Source organism: Carassius auratus, chromosome 4, assembly GCF_003368295.1.
Source record: "Carassius auratus strain Wakin chromosome 4, ASM336829v1, whole genome shotgun sequence".
Classification (NCBI taxonomy): Eukaryota; Metazoa; Chordata; class Actinopteri; order Cypriniformes; family Cyprinidae; genus Carassius; species Carassius auratus.
Genome location: NC_039246.1, coordinates 9,237,593 through 9,262,619, shown reverse-complemented (window position 1 = coordinate 9,262,619; position 25,027 = coordinate 9,237,593). Strand labels below are relative to the sequence as shown.

The window sequence follows — 25,027 nt, the reverse complement described above, 5'->3', positions numbered from 1 at the left end:
AGCGACTCCCGTAGTTGTGGACATGGACCCTCAACTCTACGCCGCCAGAAGACCGAGCTGGAGCACCTGGTCAGTCAGTTTCCAGATGTGTTTTCCCCCCAGCCTGGGCGGACCCACGTCTTGGAACACGACGTCCGCATGCTACCCGGAACCATCGTCCGGCAGCGGCCCTACTGTTTCCTGGAGGCTCGGAGACACGCCATCGAAGAGGAAGTACAGGAGATGCTGAGGTTAGGGGTAATTGAACCATCCCACAGTCCATGGTCCAGCCCCATTGTCATGTTTCCGATTCTGTAATGACTTCCGCAGCCTCAACGAAGTCTCCGAGTTCGACTGCTACCCCATGCCCCGCGTCGATGAGTTGTTGGATCGTCTGGGAAGGGCCCGGTTTATAGCACCCCGCACCGGACCACCTCATCTCACCGCCTTCTGCCACACTATTTATTAATAAAATTCACCCTTCAGGGAACTCACCTGTATTTACTCGTCATGTCCTTCTTCACCTCGCCACAGTATCTACAACTTAGAAGCTTTGTGTCATCAAATTCAAACTGTTTCCCTCATTGTCCCGCTCCATCTCTCATTGATTCTATTCTCGAATACAGGTGTGGAGAAAAACAGTCCATAAGTGTATGGACTACTTAATCTACACAATCTGATTGCCTTAGAATCTTTAAAACAAAAACTCTATAAGCTTCAGGCACACGATTGTCCAGTTTAAAATTGTACATTGTCTCCATTGGTCCAAGGACAGATTGGCTAAATTTAAAAGCGATGTAGACTCTAACTGTGACTGATGTAAACAAGCTCCTGCTACTTTTTTTCATATATTTTGGTCATGTCCGAAATTGCTAGAATACTGGGGCCAAATTTTTTAGACCTTTTCTAAAATATTTTGTACATTTATTGCTCCAGACATATCGACAGCAATATTTGGAGTTGCTAGTCAAGATAATAATCTAAGTAGATCCCAGTCTGATGTTGCAATGCAGCAATGCTCATTGCTCGACTCGCCAAGCTTTACTTTTGTAGGTCGCATGGCAGTAAATAATACGATGCTATGACCATGCAGTCAGTACAGATTTTTAATAACAACATTAAAAAACAAACAGGGCTGTAACATAACCAATTAAAAAAACGCATGCCAGGTCTACACCGGACACTATTGGCACAATCCGACAAAAGACAACAGAACCCAGTGATGTTCACTAAACTTGACACGATCCCCATCAGCGAACTGATGCCTCATTCTGTTTATGATGAAATATACTAACACTGCATTCAGATGATTTGACACTTAAGTGTGATGTCATAAAAAAGTTTAAATGTCTTTTTATCTTAAGTTATCTGTCAAAATAAAGGACAGGTGATGAATAACAAAAATGCATGTTTTATTAAAGGAATTTTAAAGGTCCCATTTTACGCATTTTTTGAAGCTTTGATTGTGTTTACAGTGTGCAATATAACATGTGTTCATGTTTCGCTTGTATAAAAAAAAAAACAGTATTTTTCACACAATTCACCTATCTGTATACCGCTGTTCTCACTGTCACAAAAACGGGCTGATGACTTCCTTGTTCTATGAAGCCTCTCCTTCAGAAATACGTAACGAGTTCTGATTGGGCCAGCGGTACCTGTGTTGTGATTCGACACCAGCTTAGAGCAGGCTGACCTCCTGGTAACGTGATTGGGCTAGAACGCTCGTGCTGGAGATGTATTTATAGTCACAGGAGCGTTTTTACTGACGAGATGCGCATGAAAATCGCATTCGTTTTTTTGCACAGCCCTAACATCTAGTTAACAAAGCTAAACGGCGTTGCCCTTTGTGTAATAAGTTACAGAAACTGTTAAACGCACCAACTTAAATAATAAAATACACTTACCAGTTATGGTCCATAAACAACGCCTTCTCCAGACAAAGAGGGAACTGCTCCATCTTTCAAGAACAATCTTTGTGCGAATCCGGCATTAAACTGATTGAGATTGAGAAAGTTGTCCTCAGCAAGCTGTCCTCAGCAAAATGAGCTGCACATAGTTTTACATGTGGATTATAATTTTCCGGAATCGAGTTAAACATAAATTGTAACCATTAATCTCCAAGTACAGCGTTCCTGGGAAGCCCAAACAAAGATGATTGGACTCGAAGATAAAAGAAAACAGCGTTTTAACGACATGGCGACAAAAACAAACAAATCTTCCTTCTTCTCCGTCGGAGCGCAACAAGGCCACGCCCCCCTGTTTGTGAATTCATGTGGGTGGTGGTTAGTCAAAAAACTGTTTTAGTGACGTCATTACTGCAGGAACTAGAGGGCTGTAGTCCAAACAGGTGGGGTTTTTTAGGCGAATTCTGTTTAATCAAATATCTCGCTTGGCATTGAACTTTGAGCTTTAGAATTTTACAGATATTATTTATACTCTAACAACAACATTACACACTAACTAAAGTTTAAAACATGGGATCACGAAGAAGGGGACCTTTAAAATATAAATTAAAATATATCCATAATATATGAAAATATTGACATTTTGCATATTAATCCATGTAGCTTACCCCCTAAAATAGGCAACCACTTTTAATGCTCCGATGCAAAGTAAACCACAATTTATTTTGAATAATATAACACATAATTCATATAATATAAATAATATTGCACACCTTTTAAATGTCAAATTTAAAATATGGTTTAATACCATGTAGTTTAGAGAAAATATAAGCACAGGCTCAGGAACAGGCTTGACATTTATCCTGCTTAAATTTGTTCTAAGAAATGCACATAACTTCACAAGTACCAAACTTTCATTTGTGAATATTAAATATAAAATATATGAAATATTTTAACTACAGTGTTTTTCTTTCATTTTTCCTGACTGAAGCCATCAAATATAACACAGCAGCAAGGCAAGGCTGACTTCTGTTTGCAAAAATGTGCTTTGATGCGCTTGTTTGATAACTTGTGGTTAAAGCGCAACTCAGCGGTACGTGCAGTGGTAAAAGGGGCGTTGTTGGATGTCTACCTGTACACACATAACCACCAGCAATTTGATACATATATAAGTATATACAGAACGGACATAATGACATACTTTTAATTTTTGGGTGAACTAACCCTTTAAGTATCGCTCTTATTCGGATGAGAAAGCTAATGCCTCATCTGGATCACATCCCCTAGGTCTTGCCTACCTCTCCGTAACCCACGATTCCTCTTACACCTACCCACAGGTGGGGGAGGAGCGTGAGTCACGACACTAGCCTTCTGTGCCCGTCTCTGATCCTCAGATCGAGATGGACCAGGACCCCTATGTTGTTTGGGCTCAGACCTGGACCTTCGTGGAATGAAGGATCTGAAGGCACCAGAGTGCTCCTTCGCCTCCCTGAACTTTTGGCTGCCACAGACCTGCTCATGGCGGAGGCAGCCTGCTTGGTAGAACGGAGAGAGGGATCTGTGGTGCGGCGCAGCTCGACTACCAGATCAGGAGAAAGGCCCTCGCCTTATCCAGGTCTTTTAGCAGATCAGCCTGATATGCTTGAAGCACCACCATTGTGTGTAATGAACCCACAGCCTGACCTGCTGCTGAAAGAAAGCTCTTCTACAGGGTGCATCCTCTCATAGCCGCTTTCGCACATCACCCCGATGTTGGCATAACCGATGAAACCGATGGATGCAAGAAGAAAAAGGCCTCTTCGATTTCTGCATGGAGATCAGGCAGAAATGGAAGGCTCACCTGAGCTGGAGGGCTATGGTCAGAAAAATAACACTAGTCGAGGTGACCTCGCGGAGTCACCTTGTTAGCGCGCCTCCATGGCAAATCCAACTTTGCTGTAGTACAATCCATATCCTCCAACAGCTCTACATACACAGGGCAGGAGTATTGAGAAGGCTCAGCCTCAGCTTCTTCGCTATCCTCTGACATCTCCTGCTCTTCCTGGGTAGAACCCAGCAGAGCACTAACCTCATATTGGAAAGTGTTAAAGATATAACATCATCCTCCCGAGGCTCCCTCTCGTCTACCGCCGACGAGCACATAAGAGAAAATCCCTCTCTAAATTCCTCAGCCAGATCCACTTGTGATCCCCACAAACTCATTCTCCTCCATGCCTCAACAGTGGCGGGTCCTGAACCACGGGAAGCAGATGGCTGCCCTTCTTTCCTCGAAAAGAGAGATGAATGAGAGCGGAGGTTTTCATTGAAAAAACACTCTCAATGCATGCAGATTGACCCCACAAAGACATCGTGTACATGCTCTTCACCAAATAAAATGACGCTGACATGGATGCACACACTGTCTAAACTCTTGTTAGTAGTCACCATGATAGACAGAGAAAGATCGATCTTACCAGTTCTTTCAGATGCACTCTTCAAACAGAACAGTCTATGAAGACAAAGAAGAGAATGACGTGTTCTCCCAGCGCCTATCTATCCATAGTTGCGCAGGTAGTGACGTTAGGGGCTGTCGCCGGCCAACTCGTGTTTTTTCAATGTATGCTTCAGACACGGGTCACTACAAGGTGCGACCCCATAGCGACCCCTAGAGGATGCAGCTCGAAGTCCCTTGAAAGGGAACTACCCTTATTTTTAAGCAGAAAACACACAGTTGTAAATGTGAACTGGTGGAGACAAGATAATGAATTATAAAACTCTAAAAATGTAGCCTGCACTAATATATATTTATGTTAATAAATTACTTTAATTGTTTGATAAAAATTGTTAAAATTAATATGAATATGAAAATTATATTATAAAATATAATATACTATACTGTAAAAATGTTTACTTTTGAGAAAAATTATTTATGTTCTTTCAGAAGTCAGACTGGTTGGAGGTTCTCGCTGCTCTGGGAGGTTGGAGATACTTCATGATAAGACGTGGATGTCAGTGTGTGACACTGTCTTTGACCAGCAGGATGCAGAGGTTGTGTGTAGAGAGCTGGACTGTGGGGCTCCTGTACAGGTGCTGGGAGCAGCTGCTTTTGACAAAGGAGACGCTCAGATGTGGACACAAGAGATTCAGTGCAGAGGAAATGAGTCTCAGATTCACCTCTGTCCAACATCACCATCACATGAACACAATTGTTCTCATGACAATGATGTTGGACTGGTGTGTGCAGGTATGTATTGACAGTTTCAACAGGAAAGATTTTTTTTTTTTTTTTTTTGATAGATCTCTTCCAGTTTTTTCCCCTTTACTGTGTGCAGAAATAATAAATGTGCGGTTGGTTAATGGAACCAGTCCCTGCAGTGGGACAGTGGAGGTTCTTCACAGAGGTCAGTGGGGAACAGTGTGTGATGATGGCTGGGATTTGGCTGATGCTGCAGTGGTGTGTAGAGAGCTGGACTGTGGAGAACCTGTAGATGTTCTGAGTGATGCTCAGGCTGGACTCGGATCAGGACCAGTCTGGATGAATAATGCAATGTGTGCTGGATCTGAGTCCACACTGAAGAAGTGTGGATCTATCATATGGGGTTTTCAAGGTGTGTGTCAGAGCAAGAGTGCAGGAGTCATCTGCTCAGGTTAACTCAAAACTTCATTTTTTTAAAAGAATAAAGAAAAGAAAATAAATTACTGCATTTTTTGTTCTGAAAGGTTAATTAATAATGTTTTTTATTTCAGCCGTCAGACTATTTGGAGGTTCTCGCTGCTCTGGGAGGTTAGAGATACTTCATAATCAGACGTGGATGTCAGTGTGTGAGGCTGTCTTTGACCAGCAGGATGCAGAGGTTGTGTGTAGAGAGCTGGACTGTGGGGCTCCTGTACAGGTGCTGGGAGCAGCTGCTTTTGACAAAGGAGACACTCAGATGTGGACACAAGAGATTCAGTGCAGAGGAAATGAGTCTCAGATTCACCTCTGTCCAACCTCTTTGCCACACAAATACAACTGTTCACATGATAATGATGTTCGATTGGTGTGTGCAGGTTTGATCAATTTATTTTACTTCACTGAAATCCTATGTCAAATCTTCTGACTCTTTGTATGAAATATTTTTTTCTCTCTCTCTCATTATGAGATACTTCTTACTTTTTTGTTTGCTCTGTTCATAAGTATTACTTCTCTTGTTTTCTGTATTTAATAAACAGACCATGTGAATGTAAGGTTGGTTGGTGGTCACAGTCACTGTGCTGGTAGAGTGGAGGTTCTTCACAGAGGTCAGTGGGGAACAGTGTGTGATGTTTTTTGGGATATGGCTGATGCTGCAGTGGTGTGTAGAGAGCTGGACTGTGGAGAACCTGTAGATGCTGTGGGTGGTGCTTATTTTGGACCAGGATCAGGAACAATCTGGACTAATCATATGATGTGTACTGGATCAGAGACTACACTGAAGAACTGTGGAACATTTCTGTTGTATGATTATGACTGTAATCATGGTACAGATGCTGGAGTCATCTGCTCAGGTGAGCTGTTCTAAAATGTAAACTATTACATCACTGTTGATCCACATGCCTTATATTGTAGTTCCAATGATTTCTATTTCTTTTTTTCAACACCAAGTGTTGGTAACACCAAGGTCATAGGTTCAATTCTCAGGAAATGCATGAACTGATAAAATGTTAATCTTGAATGCATCTATAAGTAGCTTTTTCTATGTGCATAATTGTGTGCCAAATGCATAAAAGTTAAATGTAAATGTAAATCCAAATAATGCAATTGTTAGTTCTTCATGAGAAGCTTTTATTGTACAAGCCCAGAATCACAAGTGTTTGCTCTTTTTTAGTAAAAAAATTTAACTATTTGAATACACATAAAATAATGATCTGTCAGCATTACTGAATGGTACAATAATGTCAGTAAATGTTATTGCCAAGTTTTTATAAAGTCTTGCCTTTTTTAAGTGTTCCATAACAAGGGTTGTGGAACTTTTATTTTATTTTCTCTCACTACTGCAGGAGTCAGGCTGGTTGGAGGGTCTCGCTGCTCTGGGAGGTTGGAGATACTTCATGATCAGACGTGGATGTCAGTGTGTGACACTGTCTTTGACCAGCAGGATGCAGAGGTTGTGTGTAGAGAGCTGGACTGTGGGGCTCCTGTACAGGTGCTGGGAGCAGCTGCTTTTGACAAAGGAGACGCTCAGATGTGGACACAAGAGATTCAGTGCAGAGGAAATGAGTCTCAGATTCGAATGTGTCCAGCATCAGAGAAACAAAGCTGCTCTCATGACGATCACCAGGCACTTCATTGTGCTGGTAAGAAGAAGAATATTAGAGAAATTAGTAGCATAACTAGGATCATATGTGTCCCATTGCACTTGTTGTGGCCTCACCACACACACAGCTTCAAAGAATGAACTGAAATTCTTAAAAATATAACACTGTAATTCTGTAAAGAAAAAAAAAAAAAAAGAAAAAAAAAAAAAAAAAAAAAAAATATATATATATATATATATATATATATATATATATATATATATATATATATATATATATATATATATATATATACGCATTTTTTTTAATCAATTTCAGTAGTTATGCCAATTTTAAACACAATGACATTTCTCTAGAGTGATTGATTGATTTTAGTCTCTGTCTTTCTCTCTTTTTCTCTCTCTTAGATGTAATGCATGTGAGACTGGTAAATGGTAACAGTCGCTGTGCTGGTAGAGTGGAGGTCCTTCACAGAGGTCAGTGGGGAACAGTGTGTGATGTTTTTTGGGATATGCCTGCTGCTGCAGTGGTGTGTAGAGAGCTGGACTGTGGAGAACCTGTAGATGCTCTGGGTCTTGCCCATTTTGGTCCAGGATCAGGACCAATCTGGATGAGTATTTTAACATGTTTAGGAACAGAGTCTACACTGAAGAACTGTGGGTCAGCAGGATGGAATAAACCTGTGTGCACTCATAATTTTGATGCTGGTGTCATCTGCTCAGGTGAATAAAGTTAAAGCTCAAAGCATTCTGCACTTTCTAATAATTTTGTCTTGATTATGTAAGAAAATAAATAGATATATTTGTGTATGTGGTTAGCTGCATATCCTATCCTATATCATATTTTAAACATAAAATGTCTGTTTTAATATTATAATTAATTACCACTTAAGAATTAGGCATCTTGAAAATAATGTTTATTTACCATGACTAGTTTACTTCATTTTCACAATGATTTAAAGAAATATTTACAGCACACCATCAATAGTTAAAGACATTGGTGTCCTCAACTGTCCAGCTTCAAGAAGCATTTTCAGGCAATAACAACTACACTGAGATTAAAATTTTCATTTTGGGGAAATTCAATTAAAAAACCCCTTCATTGTGTACTACAGTAAACATTTAAAAATGTATATATGTAAAAAATTTATTTGGATGTAAGACCTGCCACATCTAAAACCTGTTCACTTCACTGTTATGCAATATAAACAGGTCATAAACGCTCCAGACTTGCTGATGGGTCTAATCTTTGCTCTGGGAAGTTAGAGATACTTCATGATCAGACGTGGATTTCAGTGTGTGACGCTGTCTTTGACCAGCAGGATGCAGAGGTTGTGTGTAGAGAGCTGGACTGTGGGGCTCCTGTACAGGTGCTGGGAGCAGCTGCTTTTGACAAAGGAGACACTCAGATGTGGACACAAGAGATTCAGTGCAGAGGAAATGAGTCTCATATTTCATTCTGTTCAGTATCATCACTCAAACACAACTGCAGCTTTGACAACATTGTGGGACTGATCTGCTCTGGTTAAGTATAAATATCTCTTCATTTGTTTTTGATACTAGGTCATGTCTTTGGTTTGAGTTGTAATGTGATTCATCTAATGACAACTTAGTTTAAGATGTTTTATGCATTGTTTCTGAACTCTCTTTACTTCACTCAGGTTACACTGATCTCAGGCTGGTTAACAGTTCAGACTCTTGTTCTGGACGAGTGGAGCTTCAGTTCCTCAAAGAGTGGGGCACAGTGTGTGATGCATGCTGGGATATGAGAGCTGCCAATGTCCTCTGTAGACAGCTGAATTGTGGGATTGCTGTGACTGTTGTGGGATCAGACTGGTTTGGAGAGGGAAGTGGTGAAATCTGGGCTGATGTGTTTGATTGTGACGGGAATGAAACAAAACTCTCAGAATGTTCCATCTCTTCATGGAGTCGAGCTGAATGTTCTCACAGACGAGATGTTGGAGTCATCTGCTCTAGTAAACTTTTTTGACTTTGAGAGCATGTTACTGAAAAATGTTTAATGTATTTTATTAACACTATCTCATTACATTCTAACACATTTCAGATTCCTCTCTGGCTCTTCATGATGGTCTGGTGCGGTTGTCTGGAGAGAGACAGTGTGAGGGGGAGCTGGAAGTTTTCATCCATCAGGTCTGGAGGAGAGTTCTGCTGGACTCCTGGAGTCTCACTGAATCCTCTGTGGTCTGCAGACAGCTGGACTGTGGCTCTGTGCTGAACTTCTACGGCTCCTCTTCATCCAGTCCTGAACACAGTCATGAGTGTGTGACGGGCTTCCAGTGCTCTGGGAGTGAAGCTCATCTGGGGAACTGCAGCTCTCCACAAACTCTCAACTGCAGCTCCACACAACAGCTGTACATCACCTGCCTTGGTGAGAACAACAACGTCTGAACAGATATTTTTTTTAGTTGTTATTGATGAATAATGTGTTTTTCTGTCTCTGAATATGAGGTCGAGGGTCCATCAGGCTGGTGGGTTCTGGGGGAGACTGTGCAGGGAGGCTGGAGGTTTTTCACAGCGGCTCATGGGGGACAGTGTGTGATGACTCCTGGGATATTAAAGATGCCCATGTGGTGTGCAGACAGCTGCAGTGTGGAGTGGCCCTCAGTAACCAGCAGGTACCAGCCTGGTTTGGTCCTGGTTCTGGACACATATGGCTGGATGAGGTGGAGTGTGAGGGGAATGAGACGTCCCTGTGGAGCTGCTCTTCTTCAGGCTGGGGAAAACATGACTGTAATCACAAGGAGGATGTAGGAGTTGTGTGCTCAGGTAAACATGCTGCTAAATTGTTTACACTGAAATTAAGTATAAAGTTTTACACATTTCAAAATTCAAGTGTCCATAATGCTAACTTTTTTAAAATTTGTGATTTTAAAATTGACATTTTTTATGTAGAGTTTAAAGAGATCAGGTTAACTGAGGGCTGTGAAGGGAATCTGGAGGTTTTCTACAATGGATCCTGGGGTAATGTGTGCTGGAATCAGATGGACAGAGACACAGTGAGTCTGATCTGTCAAGAGCTGAACTGTGGAAGATCTGGTGTTTTGTCTGATTCTGCACCAGACTGGCTGGATAAAGTTACATGTCGACCACATGATTCCACTTTGTGGCAGTGTCCTTCTTCACTCTGGGGACAGAATAACTGTGGTGACGATGAAGTGGCCAAAATCATCTGCTCAGGTAAAACATATGATTTTTTTTTCATCAGTAAACAATACAAACATGATCCTTTATTATTAGTGCTTAGAGAAGATGTGTGGAATACATTTAATAATAATTTAATTGTTGTTATAGAACAGGAGATCCATGAGTCTCCTCGAAGCTCTCTGACATGCTCCACATCTCCCCATCAGAGACAGTGTTCAGGTAAGTTCATTTAACAGAAACAACCATGAAAATTATTAATGTTGAATGCAAACCTTGTTGAAAAAACCATCACATGCTGGTTAGGCATGTTCTAAGCATGGCAGTTGGTTTAAGCTGGTCATTAGTTTGTCATGAGCTGGTTTAAAGTTGGTCCTGAGCAGGAGCTAGTTGCTCAGGACCAGCCGTAATGCTTCAAAACATATCTAACCAGCATGTGCTGTTTTTTTTTTTTCAAAAGGGGTTGCATTCACCATTCATAATTTTCATGGTTGTTTCCAGGGAAATAAGATAATGGTGTTTTAATATGAGAAACCAGCAGGATTTCATCTTGGAATATACAAAAGATCACACACATTCTCCTGTGCAGACGCTGCTGTTCAGACAATACTCTGCTGATAATTAATGTATCTACTTTTTTGTTATGTGTGTGTTTTAGATCATGTTCCTCTCAGACTGAGTGGAGGTAAGGGCCGGTGCTCTGGGAGGCTGGAGGTGTATCATAACGCTGTGTGGGGCTCAGTCTGTGATGATCAGTGGGACATCAGCGATGCTCAGGTGGTCTGCAGGCAGCTGGGTTGTGGAGCAGCACTGAGGGCTGATGGGAATTCAGTCTTTGGTGCTGGTGAAGGTGTTGTGTGGATGAACAGAGTCGAGTGCAGAGGGAATGAGATTCACCTGTGGGACTGTCCTCTCTCCCTGAAAAACCACACTGACTGCTCCGAGAAAGAGCACGCTGGACTCACCTGTGCAGGTCACAACAATCACTGAGGAATAATATTTCCTTTAGACCATTTTAAAGTGTGTAATGTCTGTATATTCAGAACATTCCTAGCTTTGAACGTGCTTGTGTCTGTTTTGCCAGATTTGCCAGATGTGTCAGTGTCCACTTCTCCTGCCACAACAACATCAGCTTCTCTTCCAGTTTCTCCTCCAGTGCGCTCAACATCAGTCTCTCCTCCACAAACTCTCTCCGTCCCCCCAGTGCTTGTGATTGTTCTGGGAGTTGTGCTCTTACTGCTCTTAGTGCCACTGCTTATACTGATTCAGCAGAACAGAGTGATGAGGAGAGGTAGGAGAGATCCAGAGACTGTCATATTGTGTCTTATTCAGTGTGTGATCAGTCATGTGTTGTGAACTGACAGCAGGTTTGTCTGTCTACACTCACAGCTCTCTCTAAGAGGAGACACAGGAGGACGACTGATGCCGTTTATGAGGAGATTCAGCACAGATCCACTAACAGAAACAGTCTCTTCACTCAGAGGGGTGAGTAACTGTCATAGTATTAGATTTGTAGTCATCAACACTTCATACAGAGGAATGAGTGGAATAAATCACAATGATTTATTTGTGGGACCTTGAGTGTGATTTGATTATAATATTAGTGTTGAGTTTCCAAAGGAAGTGGAGGTTTGGCAGATTTGTGATTGTGAACATCTGTCTGATGGTTCTACTCCATAACAGGAAGTGTCTTTTCTGGAGAACAGCATTCTGGGTATGAAGATGCTGATGAGCTTCTTTCAGGTTGGAGGACTTAAATATATTAATGTCACCTGCTACTAAACCCTATGTACTGCATATTGTGTGATGCATATATAATTAAATTAGTTACCTTATATACACCGTTCAACACATAATTTAGATATGGTTTTTATTTATTTATTTATTCATTAATTCACTTCTATATTTTTTATTAAAGCAGAAAGAGCCAAACCTGAATACCATAATGATTTCTCCAGCATTGAAGGCCCAACAGGTGAGTGACTTCAGCTGATGGGGTTCACTTCTTTAACCTTCTGTGCCTGTGAACAGTAAACCTGTTTCTGTTTATAGACTTTAGTCAAGGTAGACAGCACATTGTATGCGGATGAAAATGAGGATGTGAGGGACAGACTTACAGTCTTAACAGTGGCATGTACTGAACAAAGGTTCTAGATTACATCATTTTCACAAAGTTTGTGATTACTTTTTTGGAAAGATGTGTTGTCAGTTGAACAATTAATATGTTGATCAACAACAGTACGATCCATTGAACCCCCTCTACTTCTATCCCATCTTTCCCTTCCGCCCTGACTAATGTCTGTCTGTTCTCTCTTTGTTTTTAACTCATTTAGAAAAGCAACAAATCACATCAGAGAACTATGATGATGTCATCACTGCTGGACTGAGACATGCTACAGGTTTAGTTCTTATAATTATTTCTACTATTTCTATTAATTAATTAATTAATTATATATATATATATATATATATATATATATATATATATATATATATATATATATATATATATATATATATATATATATATATATATATATATCCAAAATGTTGTTCATTTGATGGATGAATTTAATTATAGATGTCTTGCCCGAAAACTATGATGATGTTGTCATCATACGACAGTTCTCCAATGATAAAGCAGGTGTGGGATTCAATTTACACCTTTCTAGATTAGAACTTTTTTTTATTTTTCTTCAAATTATTGTGCCAAATAAAGTATGTAGTCCAGTGGTGTCCAAACCCGCTCCTGGAGGGTCAGTGTCCTGCAGAGTTTAGCTCCATCTCGTCCCAACACCCCTGTCTGGAAGTTTCTAGTGACTCTGAAGACCTTGATCAGCTGGTTCAGGTGTGTTTAATTGGGATCAGAACTAAACTCTGCAGGACTGTGACCCTCCAGGAGCAGGATTGGTCACCCCTGATTTATGTCTGTTTGTTCATGTAATTAATTATCACCACATTTATATCAGAGGGTGTTCAGGAGGAGTATGATGATGTGAAGAATGTCAAAGAATATATGAGTGACATGTTTGGTACGTTATTAACACCTTCATTTAATCTTTATACTCACTTTATCAATTCCTGTGGTTATAAAAGCTCATTTAAATTTACTGCTAGTTTTAGTGTTGTATTTTTTTATCATGCATTTTAATGTTTGTATTGATACATTAATCATTCTCTTGTTTTTCAATAACAGACTATGATGATGTGGAGGAGGATCCAGGAAAACAGACAGGAGCTGTTTAACTCAAACCTCACACACTGCCTCAAATCCTTTTAAAACTTTTAAGATTTTACCAATCTTACTATATGTGTTTCATTTGCAGTCTAACAGTTTTTTTTTTACATTCTGTGCTGAAATATACAATTACAATTTTTGACAGAAAAAAAAATGGTTTGCTTGCATGACATTTTTAAAATGTGCTTGACTTTTTTCCAGATGCTTTTACAAATCTTTTCTATTGTGTAGCCTTGGACATTCGAGACCACAACAAAATTACTTAAAACAAAATTTAACCTTTTTTGTTTTTGCCATTTTGTTTACCATTTGTTACCACAGTTGTACAAAAACCATGGTTAAACTATGATATGTAGTAAACCCATAGTTCATTTGTGCATGGTTACCATGGTTTAACTATAGTAACCAATTTTTGTTTTTATTTACTTTTTATATAATGTATGAATTAATCTTAAGGCAATGGTTAATTTTTATAAGGGAAGTTGTAAAAGTAAGTGAGCCACAGGATGTTAAAATAAATCTCACCTTTCAGAGCAAACATTGATCAGCATGTCCCAGCCGTGTTAGACAACTTTCTGATGTCTGTGTCTATTTGCAGCAATAGTCTCTTTATTGTTTGTGTTGTGAGTTGCAGCATGTTTGTTTGTTCAAATTGATGTAGATGTTTTCTTAAGTTGCATGTTTTTTCATTTGCAGTTTGTTGAGTTCTCGCCCACCGTAGAATGTTCTTAATGAGTTTACAAACAGCAGACATTAGCACTAATCTTTCTTTTTAAATTAATTTAATAACTATTTCTTTCTTTCTTTTTTTACTGATTCATTGATTCTTTATTTAACCAGGATAAAAACTCATTGAGATTAAAATCTCTTACAAGAGTGACCTGTCCAAAAATGCAGAAAAAAAAATAACAGAAATATACAAGTTTACATCAAACACAAATCAAAGATCACAACAACAATTTACTGAACTGAAAAGCATGTTGTTCACTTTATGTGCTGTAGTGGTGCTTTCTGTCTGTCAGAAACACATGACATGAATACTTGCTCACGATGTCACAAAAAGTGAAACCACTGCGCCACCATACTGCTTTTTTATGATTTCAGTTTCAGTTTCTTTATTTTTTATTAACAATATCAGAAAGAAAAGGATAAACATTAGAACAAAAACATAAACATGAGGGGATAAAATAACAATTAAAAGCTAATTAAATAAATTGTTTAATGTTAATTCATCACGCTTTGTGAATGTGGAATTTTCCCATCATACAAATAAAGTCCAGGACATCCTCTAGCTCTCTATTATCAGAAACCACAGAATGAAAGAGAATCTTAACTGCTGAAATGTTACATAGAAGAAAGAATACAAGACGTAAAGATGCTGAGATCTGAAGCCAGAATTGTTTAGTATAAGGACAGAAAAAGAATAAATGTGAAAGAGATTCTTCCTCTTCTTGGCAAAAAGAACAGAGTGGAGAAAGATTTTATATAAATTTACTAAATATTTGTTGCAGGGGTAACAATGATGAATAACTATAAAATAACTTATTTTATTATTAAACCAAAATTAGTTTGGCACTGCATATACTTTCTGAAAATTAACATTTGGATAAAGAGCCAACCACTTTCCATGAGCTTTAAAAGATGAATCATTATTAGCAGTAACAAAGTTTCTCAAAAATTTGTTTGCTAGCGTATTATCCATAATATTAATGAATAAATATGAATAAATAATTGAGTGATAATTAAATTAAAATTACAATATATTTGATAAAACTTCATTAAAAATAACAACTTAGGAGGAATGGAATTTGTGAGAATAGTATAGTCCCGTTTTGAAGCATTTCTCACATATTTATTAATAAAATCAACATATTCTCACACAAGAAATGAGAAAACATCACAATATTTATCTCTGAAGTCTCACTATACATTCTTACAATGCAGATGTCCTGAGCCTATAAATGATTGTTTAATGTTGGTCATTCCCCATGCTTATTAAAAAAATGGCATTCATATCCATTACAGTAGCAAACATTTTAATGAGATATCTCAGCATATGTATTACAAATGTCAAAGCGTTCATCATTATCAAATATCATTATGAAATAAAGGTTTATTCTCAAAAACTCACTGGACACTATTATTGGCACCCCTAGAAATTCTTATGAGTAAAATATCTCTGAAGTATATTTCCATTAATATTTACAATTTTGAGCACTCCAACATGAAATTATCCAGCCATTGCTTCCTGTTTCACAGAAATAAAAAGAGGAGGGAAAACAAAGCCCAAATTCCCTTAATCAACAATCAAAATGAGATAAAAAACAAAGAATATATTTCTGATGTGCAGCAAAAGATAATTGAGCTTCACAAATTAGTGAAATGGCTTTATTAAGAAAAGAGCTAGAGCAGTAAGAATTTTCTATTTCCACCATCAGGGCAATAATTAAGAATTTCCAATTAACACACAATGTTACGAAACTGCCTGGAAGAGGACATGTGTCTATATCGTCCTAATGTGCGGTGAGAAGGAGAGTTTGAGTAGCTAAAGACTCAAGAGAACTGCAGAAAATAGTTGAGTCTCGGGTTCAGAAATCATTAAAAAGAATTGTCAAACAGCAACTACATCACCACAAATACTAACAGATAAAAGAAATGTTAGAAATCTAATAATGGGCCATGTTTAGATCTTCCAACCGTACAATACACAATCCTATATATTAGTTTTCACATAATAGTTCCTTTAAAAACAAACAAAATTATATTTCTTTTTTAAATACATGTGAAAAGGTACTTCATGGCACAAGACGTATTAAGGTATAACGTATTAAAATATAATTAACACTGGATTTATTTAACATGCATTATGTTCCATGTGTTGAGTTCAGTATAAAATGCAAAGAAGTTAATATACAAGACTTGGTATGTCCTTGTGCTTTAGACACAAACTTTCAATAATAAAAAAAAAACTTATTTGACCCGTGTTATGATATTTTATTTATTTATACTATTTGAATAATATAAAAATTAGTGTATTCCTATAGATAATACGCCTTGTGTTCAGTAAAAAAAAAAAAAAAAAATTGTTCTGATATTCATTAGGTAAACATGACTTTTTATGTTGTGACAACTTATTTGATTTGAAGTTGGGTGGACTTTACTCACTGTTTGTTAAGTTTACTCAAAAAAGAGCTTGCGATAAGTTGCCTTATTTTTTTAAGTAACTTTTTTTTTTTTTACAGTGTATGTATAATTAAATTTTCTCTACATTCATTTTTTCATTTATTTATATAAATGCCTCTTTTTTATATTTTATACACTTATTTATGTATGTATTTGTCAACATGTATATATTTTCACATTTATTAAAATGTGACATAAATACATATATAAATAATACATCAATATGAAAATGAATAAATGTATAAATAAATAAATGATAAATGTTGAAAAAAAATATTAAATTATAATAAAATAAATATTAAATATTATATTTATTATCACATTTTTCACATTATTCACATTTTTTTTCAAATTGTATTTATTTATTTATATATATGTATATACTCATTTATTTATTATGTTGGAAACTTTGCATTTCCCATAAGAGAGGCTGTCCTGTAAAACTTTCACTGTTGAGAAGTTCCTCATGCAGCAACACAGAGACAAGACTCTTGTCTGCTCCTCTTTACAATAAGAAGTGTTTTGCTGCCATCTGCTGGACAAATGCAGCAGCGCAGTATTAATCTCACATGATTACTGCTCTTATTTTATTCTCAAAGTTAAACCTAATGAAAATAAATTATATTTAATTTAATAAGAACTAAATAAACTAAAAAGCTAAATAAACTTAAAAACAAATAGCTCTAGCACAAATATAGTTTATACTATGGTGTAATCATATTTTTATTGTTTTCTTGGTCAGAATAAAAGAACAACTGAATAAAATCCATTAATTCATTAAAATTAGTCATGAGAAATTGGTTCTAGTTAGTTTGTGTAAGTGTTTGAAGTGTTCAGACTTACAGAAGTCAGTGATCAGAGCTTGTGTCTGCTGTGTTCAGGTTCAGGTTTGATGCTGAATATAAGCTGCAGTGTTTCTGTATCAATCTGCTTTAAGTTTAGTGTGACTTTATCTCCACACTGACTTCTGACTGACACGAGTCTGTCCTCAGTGAAGTGTCTCTTCACGCTGGAGGAGGAGTCCCGCTCATCAGCGCTCACACTTTATTGATATATATGGAGAAAATCAAAATGCTGCTTTCTGATTTGTCACTGATTGTGTTTGATGATTTCCTCTGTTGTGTCTAATAAGGGAACAGTGAGTGTCATTGGCAGCTGTGAGTCTCTCTCTCTCTTTAGGGGGCTGACAGGAGCCAGTTTCTTCAGTGTGTTTGAGGAGCAGACGAGAAACTTGTGCTGTGCTCTGAGTTGATGAAGTAGTGTGTGTCGAGCTGAAGGAGAAGATGGAGAACTGTCTGATGCTGATGTTTCTGTGTTATATGATAAAACTCATCACCTCTGGTAGGTACATACTCAGAGTCAAGAGGTAATCTATTCTTTAAAATGAACTGAAATAATTTACATGTAATGTTACAGTTTACTCCATACTATTTTTTCTATGTTCATCAATTGTCTCTCTCTCATGTGTAGACAGTGTGAGTGTGAGGTTGGTGAATGGTAATAATCCCTGTGCTGGTCGAGTGGAGGTTTATAATGATGGTCAGTGGGGAACAGTGTGTCATGTTGGCTGGGATATGACTGATGCTGCAGTGGTGTGTAGAGAGCTGGACTGTGGGACGGCTGTAAATCCAACATATAATGCTCACTTTGGACGAGGATCAGGACCAATTTCAATGGGTTATCTATACTGTAGTGGATCAGAGACTGCACTGAAAGACTGCAGGTCAAACAGCGACGTTGCACAGCAGTACTGTAATCATGGTGAAGATGCTGGTGTCATCTGTTCAGGTAAACTGCTCCAAACCTCAGTCTGTTATTTCATAACTCTCTTTCATAATTCACACTCAATCAATAACATAATTATGCTGGTGTTTACAAACATCACTATCAATCTTATGAAACAGGCAGTCTGCTTAAATTGTTTTGTTCATAATAATATATTAATCCTAATTCCTTATTATCTTTCATTAAACAATGATGAAGAGAGTCACCATTAAATATGTCATGTCTTTTGTATATTCAGACAGTCTGATCTGAAAATCATATTCGTGTTAATTATTTAATGAAGATTATCAAATTACAGATGAAAGATAAAATGACATATCTACGGTGAGCGGGAGGGACATGTTCGTAGTTTTGTCGTGTTCACGAGATCATTTTGTCGAGATTAACAACATTCTTATGTTTACGAGTTTACAGCGTAAACAACTCTGCGTGACCATAGCAACCTGGGATTATGAGAAATGGATAAAACGACGGGCCGTTGAATTATTAGAAAAAATCATCAATTATTCCTTATATATTTTGCAAATATTGTAAACGCCTGACAATTAAACTAATAAAGTTTTGACTTTATGATTGTATTTATGATCGTATGTGACGTGTTGTGTTTTTCTTTAACAAATGAAACTACGCAAATGATCCATTCATCAACAGACATCTATAGGATAATTATAGTTTATTAATTAGCCAATATAATATAAAATATTTGTTAAATTAAACCTTTAAACTGCACTCCACTTAAAAATGTATGGAAGATAAAATCACAGATAATATTAGTGCAGATTATATGAAATAATAAAATACTAAATTTAATAACAGCTTTCTCTAGTGCTCCAGGTGAGTAGAGATGTTTAATTAATAATCATTTCATGTCATGTAAACACAGGTCGTCACCCCAAACTTGTTAATGGATCTCACCTGTGTTCTGGAAGATTAGAGATACTTCAGGAGAACAAACAGTACACAGTGTGTGACGGTGACTTTGACCAGCAGGATGCAGAGGTTGTGTGTAGAGAGCTGGACTGTGGGGCTCCTGTACAGGTGCTGGGAGCAGCTGCTTTTGGTAAAGGAGACGCTCAGATGTGGACACAAGAGATTCAGTGCAGAGGAAATGAATCACACATTCGACGCTGTCCTTTGTCAACTACTAAAAAAAATTGCACCCATGAAAATGACATAGGACTGATATGCTCAGGTAAAGAATACAGTTAAATACTAAAATTAATTTATTTGATCAATACCACAATCTGAAATCTTTTACTATATTAAACAGAGAATAGAACTAGAGAATTATTCAAATATCTCTGTTTTCTTAGTTTTTGATTGATTGACTGATTAATTGTATTTGATTTCAGTAAGAACTGTGTTGTTTGTCCAGGTTACACTGACGTTAAACTAGTAAATGGTTCAGACTCTTGTTCTGGACGAGTGGAGCTTCAGTTCCTCAAAGAGTGGGGCACAGTGTGTGATGCATGCTGGGATATGAGAGCTGCCAGTGTCCTCTGTAGACAGCTAAATTGTGGGATTGCTGTGTCTGTTGTGGGATCAGACTGGTTTGGAGAGGGAGTTAATGCAACCTGGGCTGATGTGTTTGATTGTGACGGGAATGAAACAAAACTCTCAGAATGTTCCATCTCTTCATGGAGTCGAGCTGAATGTTCTCACAGACGAGATGTTGGAGTCATCTGCTCAAGTGAGCACATTCACACCACACTGAACTCATGGGTTTCAGAATAAAACTACACATTTCAACAAATGTAGCATATTTTAGATAAAAATATCACAAGAAAAATACTCTCTCCAGACAGTAAAGTTCATCTGGAGAACTGCAGCTCTTCACAAACTCTCAACTGCAGCATCACACAACATCTGTCAGTAAAGAACACTGGTGAGAAAATCAACATCTGGACAGATTCTTTAGTTGTTAGTGATCAGAAATATGTATGTACAATCACTGTTTTTCTGTCTCTGAATATCAGGTCGTGGGTCCATCAGGCTGGTGGGTTCTGGGGGAGACTGTGCAGGGAGGCTGGAGGTTTTTCACAGCGGCTCATGGGGGACAGTGTGTGATGACTCCTGGGATATTAAAGATGCCCATGTGGTGTGCAGACAGCTGCAGTGTGGAGTGGCCCTCAGTAACCAGCAGGTACCAGCCTGGTTTGGTCCTGGTTCTGGACACATATGGCTGGATGAGGTGGAGTGTGAGGGGAATGAGACGTCCCTGTGGAGCTGCTCTTCTTCAGGCTGGGGAAAACATGACTGTAATCACAAGGAGGATGTAGGAGTCATGTGCTCAGGTAAACTAGCTGCTATACATGTAGTTTTTTATTTCTTCATTCAAATTAAAATGTATGTAAAGGGTTTAAAAAATATCCTTGCAACACATTCACATATACATAATGCACAGAGTTTTCACTTTTGGCAATTTTAAAATGACATTTTCTTTTTTATTTCCATCTAGAGTTTAAAGAGGTCAGGTTAACTGAGGGCTGTGAAGGGAATGTGGAGGTTTTCTACAATGGATCCTGGGGTAATGTGTGCTGGAACCAGATGGACAGAGACACAGTGAGTCTGATCTGTCAAGAGCTGAACTGTGGAAGATCTGGTGTTTTGTCTGATTCTACAGCAAGAGTGGAATCAGCTCCTAACTGGCTGGATAAAGTAAAATGTCGACCACATGACTCAAATCTGTGGCAGTGTCCATCTTCACTCTGGGGACAGAATGACTGTAATAAGGATGAAGTGGCCAAAATCACTTGCTCAAGTGAGATGATATTTAAATAATGTACAATGTCATATTTATCTAATCATATTTCTTTAAACACAATGTTTAATCTTTATAAAGGTGAGCTGAGCTGATGGAGAGCCTAAAATGATTTATGATGCTTAATTTATACGTTTTTTTTTCTTCACATTGATGTTTCATTGAGAGATGACTTGTATCATAATGTTCTCTTCATGTTTTAATCTCAGATGAGGAGAATCAAGAGTCTCCTCGCAGTCGTCTGACATGTTTTGTCTTTCCATCTCCTCAACAGAAACAGTGTTCAAGTAAGTTTTGGACAAAATATTCAAATTTAAGTGAAAAAGTTTGTTAACTTTTGTCAAATAAGTTATTAAAATATGTGCATATAAACAAAAACAAGAGGTCAAATTATACATTTAAAGACATCTAGGATCAGTTTCATTGTGTGTTTTGTACTGAATGTTGCTGAAGCTGCTCAGTGCTGATGTGTGTGTTTCAGATCATGTTCCTCTCAGACTGAGTGGAGGTAAGGGCCGGTGTTCTGGGAGGCTGGAGGTGTATCATAACGCTGTGTGGGGCTCAGTCTGTGATGATCAGTGGGACATCAGCGATGCTCAGGTGGTCTGCAGGCAGCTGGGTTGTGGAGCAGCACTGAGGGCTGATGGGAATTCAGTCTTTGGTGCTGGTGAAGGTGTTGTGTGGATGAACGAAGGTCAATGCAGAGGGAATGAGATTCACCTGTGGGACTGTTCTCTCTTCCTGAAAAAACACACTGAATGTGCGCAAAAGAAGCTTGTTACAGTCATCTGTGTAGGTCAGGAAAAAATTCTGGATCATTTCAGTGCTAATAATATTTGTTTAAATTAATCATTTGCATTATTGTATATGTGTTTGACAGATTTGCCAGATGTGTCAGTGTCCACTTCTCCTGCCACAACAACATCAGCTTCTCCTCCAGTTTCTCCTCCAGTGCGCTCAACATCAGTCTCTCCTCCACAAACTCTCTCCGTCCCCCCAGTGCTTGTGATTGTTCTGGGAGTTGTGCTCTTACTGCTCTTAGTGTCACTGCTTATACTGATTCAGCAGAACAGAGTGATGAGGAGAGGTAGGAGAGATCCAGAGACTGTCATATTGTGTCTTATTCAGTGTGTGATCAGTCATGTGTTGTGAACTGACAGCAGGTTTGTCTGTCTACACTCACAGCTCTCTCTAAGAGGAGACACAGGACGATGACTGAAGCCGTTTATGAGGAGATTCAGCACAGACACAATCACTTCACTCAGAGGGGTGAGACATGAGCCATCAATCTCATTTAATAGCATTAATAAGAGTCTGTCAGACAGTTGATGTTCATCTATTATTAGTCCTGTTAAACCTCCTGCTTCAAACCACAGAATTCCTGACAGAAAACCACAGAGCTGCAGGTGCATGTTTATATGTGTGTGTGTGTGTGTGTGTGTGTGTGTGTGTGTGTGTCAGTAAGTATCTCTTCCTGTGAGTATTTTTAGATTGCCATAAGGAGGGATGGGTTCATGTGAGGATACTTGTGTGTTTGTTAATAAGCCCAAAAGGGATTTCTGCCTATAATGATTTAAATGTGAATAATTAATATTTGTGCTGTGTTGTCTACATAATAATTCAGGAAATGAGGATTCAGTTTGTTTGTAAAGATGAACATGTTTCTGACCGCTCTGCACTTTAACAGGGAGTCTCATCTCTGAAGAACTGCATTCTGGGTATGAAGATGCTGATGAGCTTCTCTCAGGTTCGAGAAATGAAGCACACATTCACTCCACATTTCACTCAAAACAGACTCCTTTTTAATGAATTCAAATAAATTAATAAATAAATGAGTGAAGTGAAATAATAATTGTACATATTTGATTAATGGCCCAAACTATTAAAATAATGCTGTTTATTTATATTAAAAGTTTTCTCTCCTTTTTTAGCAAACGAGTTCAAGACTGCATATTATGATGATGTCACCAACAGCAGTGGCCTAAAAGGTCAGTGAACTTTTTAACTGATCACATGATTCTTTACCAAATACTAATTTTCAGTCTCATGACCTCCAGCAAAAAAAAAAAAAAAAAAAAAACATTTTGGTTTGTATCCAAACATATTGTGTGTTGATGCAGAAGAGATGGTGAAGGAAATCACACCGGGATACTATGATGATGTCATCACTGATGGACTGAAACCAGATCGTGAGACAGGTGTCACTCTCTTACTCTACAACAGCATAGAATATAGTTTTAAATTAAATTAAGACAGATATTTCAAATTGTTTTTTAATTTAATTAATGTTTCTGTGATGAATGTGTGAATTTGTAGAAGACACACCTGAGAGCTATGATGATGTCATGACGAGCGGACTGAACTCTGATATCAACAAAGGTGTTTTACTTCAACATTAAAAAATAAATAAAAATAATAATATATCCTTTAAAATCAAGATAAACTGTCTTAATGGTTATTTTGGTTTACATTTAAATTGACTCCTATTTTTATGTATAGTGGACGCACCAGAGAATTATGATGATGTCATCATTAATAGACGGATCTCTCAAGGGGTAACAGGTGAGATGCTTAGAGCTAAAAAAAAAATTATCACCCTTTTCATGTTTACATGAGATATTATATACATCAGATATTCGCTCTGTATAATCAAGTCACTGAAGGGAAAGGGGATCCTTCTAATGTGATTTTAAAAGTTTTTATAAACTGATATGAGATGTTTTTATGTAATTTTTGATTAGAGAGAGTTCAGGAGGAGTATGATGATGTCATGAGTGTCAGTGAAGATGTGACAAACCTGTTGAGTAAGTTACTATAACTTATTCAGATTTAATATTTGTAATATTTTTACAGTTGTTTAGACTTAAGATATTTATCCAATTACAGTATATGACATGATTAAAGATTTTGTTTTTAATAACAGATTATGATGATGTGGAGGAGGAGTCAAACAAAGAATGGGGTCATTTGGCTCCATGATGTCATCCACTTCTTCGGTTTCACACATCTGAACAAAGTCTGAGTTATTGATATATCGATATTGTTATTAATATCAAATCTCAGGGTTCCCCCCATTTTTTTTGTATTAAATCTGTTATGCCTCCGTTATACATTTTCATGTTCCCTGAAGTCAAATGAATGATCTTACATTATTTACATTTATTCATTTAGCAGACCCTTATCCAAAGTGACTTACAGATGAGGACTGTGGAAGCAATCAAAAACAACAAAAAGAGCAATGATATATAAGTGCTATAACAAGTCTCAGTTAGGTTAACACAGTACACGTAGCATGGGATTTTAAATAATATAATATAAAGAAAACAGATAGAATAAAAAAAGAATAAAGCAAGCTAGTGTTAGAGGTCTTTACACACACACACACACACATACAATTGCATAATTAATGAAAATAAAATAGAATACAAAAAGATTAGAAAGGTAGTTCGATTTTTTTTTTAAAGAATAGAATTAGAATAGTGAGTGTTACAGTTAAAGGGTCAAATAAAGATGGAAGAGATGTGTTTTAAGCCGATTCTTGAAGATGGCTAAGGACTCGGATTGAGTTGGGGAGGTCATTCCACCAGGAGGGAACATTTAAATTAAAAGTCCGTAAAAGTGACTTTGTGCTTCTTTGGGATGGTACAATCAAGCGATGTTCACTTGCAGAATGCAAGCTTCTAGAGGGCACATAAGTCTGAAGTAACAAATTAAGGTAAATGGGTGCAGAGCCGGTGGTGGTTTTGTAGGCAATCATCAA

The 25,027-nt window shown here is 37.8% G+C and overlaps 1 protein-coding gene across 1 annotated transcript in view; it reads left to right on the top strand.

Annotated features, from left to right (window-relative positions):
* LOC113068551 (antigen WC1.1-like) overlaps positions 1-24,470 on the top strand; it is a 34,494-nt gene extending 10,024 nt beyond the window's left edge. Inside the window, exons 3-31 of the mRNA XM_026241300.1 lie at positions 4,804-5,106; positions 5,195-5,509; positions 5,610-5,684; positions 7,547-7,615; positions 8,800-8,872; positions 9,385-9,527; positions 9,608-9,925; positions 10,052-10,336; positions 10,451-10,522; positions 10,959-10,999; positions 11,984-12,014; positions 12,219-12,275; positions 12,353-12,364; positions 19,390-19,505; positions 20,169-20,196; positions 20,308-20,391; positions 20,483-20,800; positions 20,965-21,267; positions 21,477-21,554; positions 21,749-22,063; positions 22,148-22,334; positions 22,475-22,536; positions 22,955-23,014; positions 23,199-23,255; positions 23,388-23,465; positions 23,584-23,646; positions 23,767-23,829; positions 24,009-24,071; positions 24,191-24,470. Coding sequence (XP_026097085.1) covers positions 4,804-5,106; positions 5,195-5,509; positions 5,610-5,684; positions 7,547-7,615; positions 8,800-8,872; positions 9,385-9,527; positions 9,608-9,925; positions 10,052-10,336; positions 10,451-10,522; positions 10,959-10,999; positions 11,984-12,014; positions 12,219-12,275; positions 12,353-12,364; positions 19,390-19,505; positions 20,169-20,196; positions 20,308-20,391; positions 20,483-20,800; positions 20,965-21,267; positions 21,477-21,554; positions 21,749-22,063; positions 22,148-22,334; positions 22,475-22,536; positions 22,955-23,014; positions 23,199-23,255; positions 23,388-23,465; positions 23,584-23,646; positions 23,767-23,829; positions 24,009-24,071; positions 24,191-24,246 — 3,725 coding nt within the window. The 3' untranslated portion in view covers positions 24,247-24,470. The remainder of the gene's footprint in view (positions 1-4,803; positions 5,107-5,194; positions 5,510-5,609; positions 5,685-7,546; positions 7,616-8,799; positions 8,873-9,384; positions 9,528-9,607; positions 9,926-10,051; positions 10,337-10,450; positions 10,523-10,958; positions 11,000-11,983; positions 12,015-12,218; positions 12,276-12,352; positions 12,365-19,389; positions 19,506-20,168; positions 20,197-20,307; positions 20,392-20,482; positions 20,801-20,964; positions 21,268-21,476; positions 21,555-21,748; positions 22,064-22,147; positions 22,335-22,474; positions 22,537-22,954; positions 23,015-23,198; positions 23,256-23,387; positions 23,466-23,583; positions 23,647-23,766; positions 23,830-24,008; positions 24,072-24,190) is intronic.
* Positions 24,471-25,027: the final 557 nt, after the last annotated feature.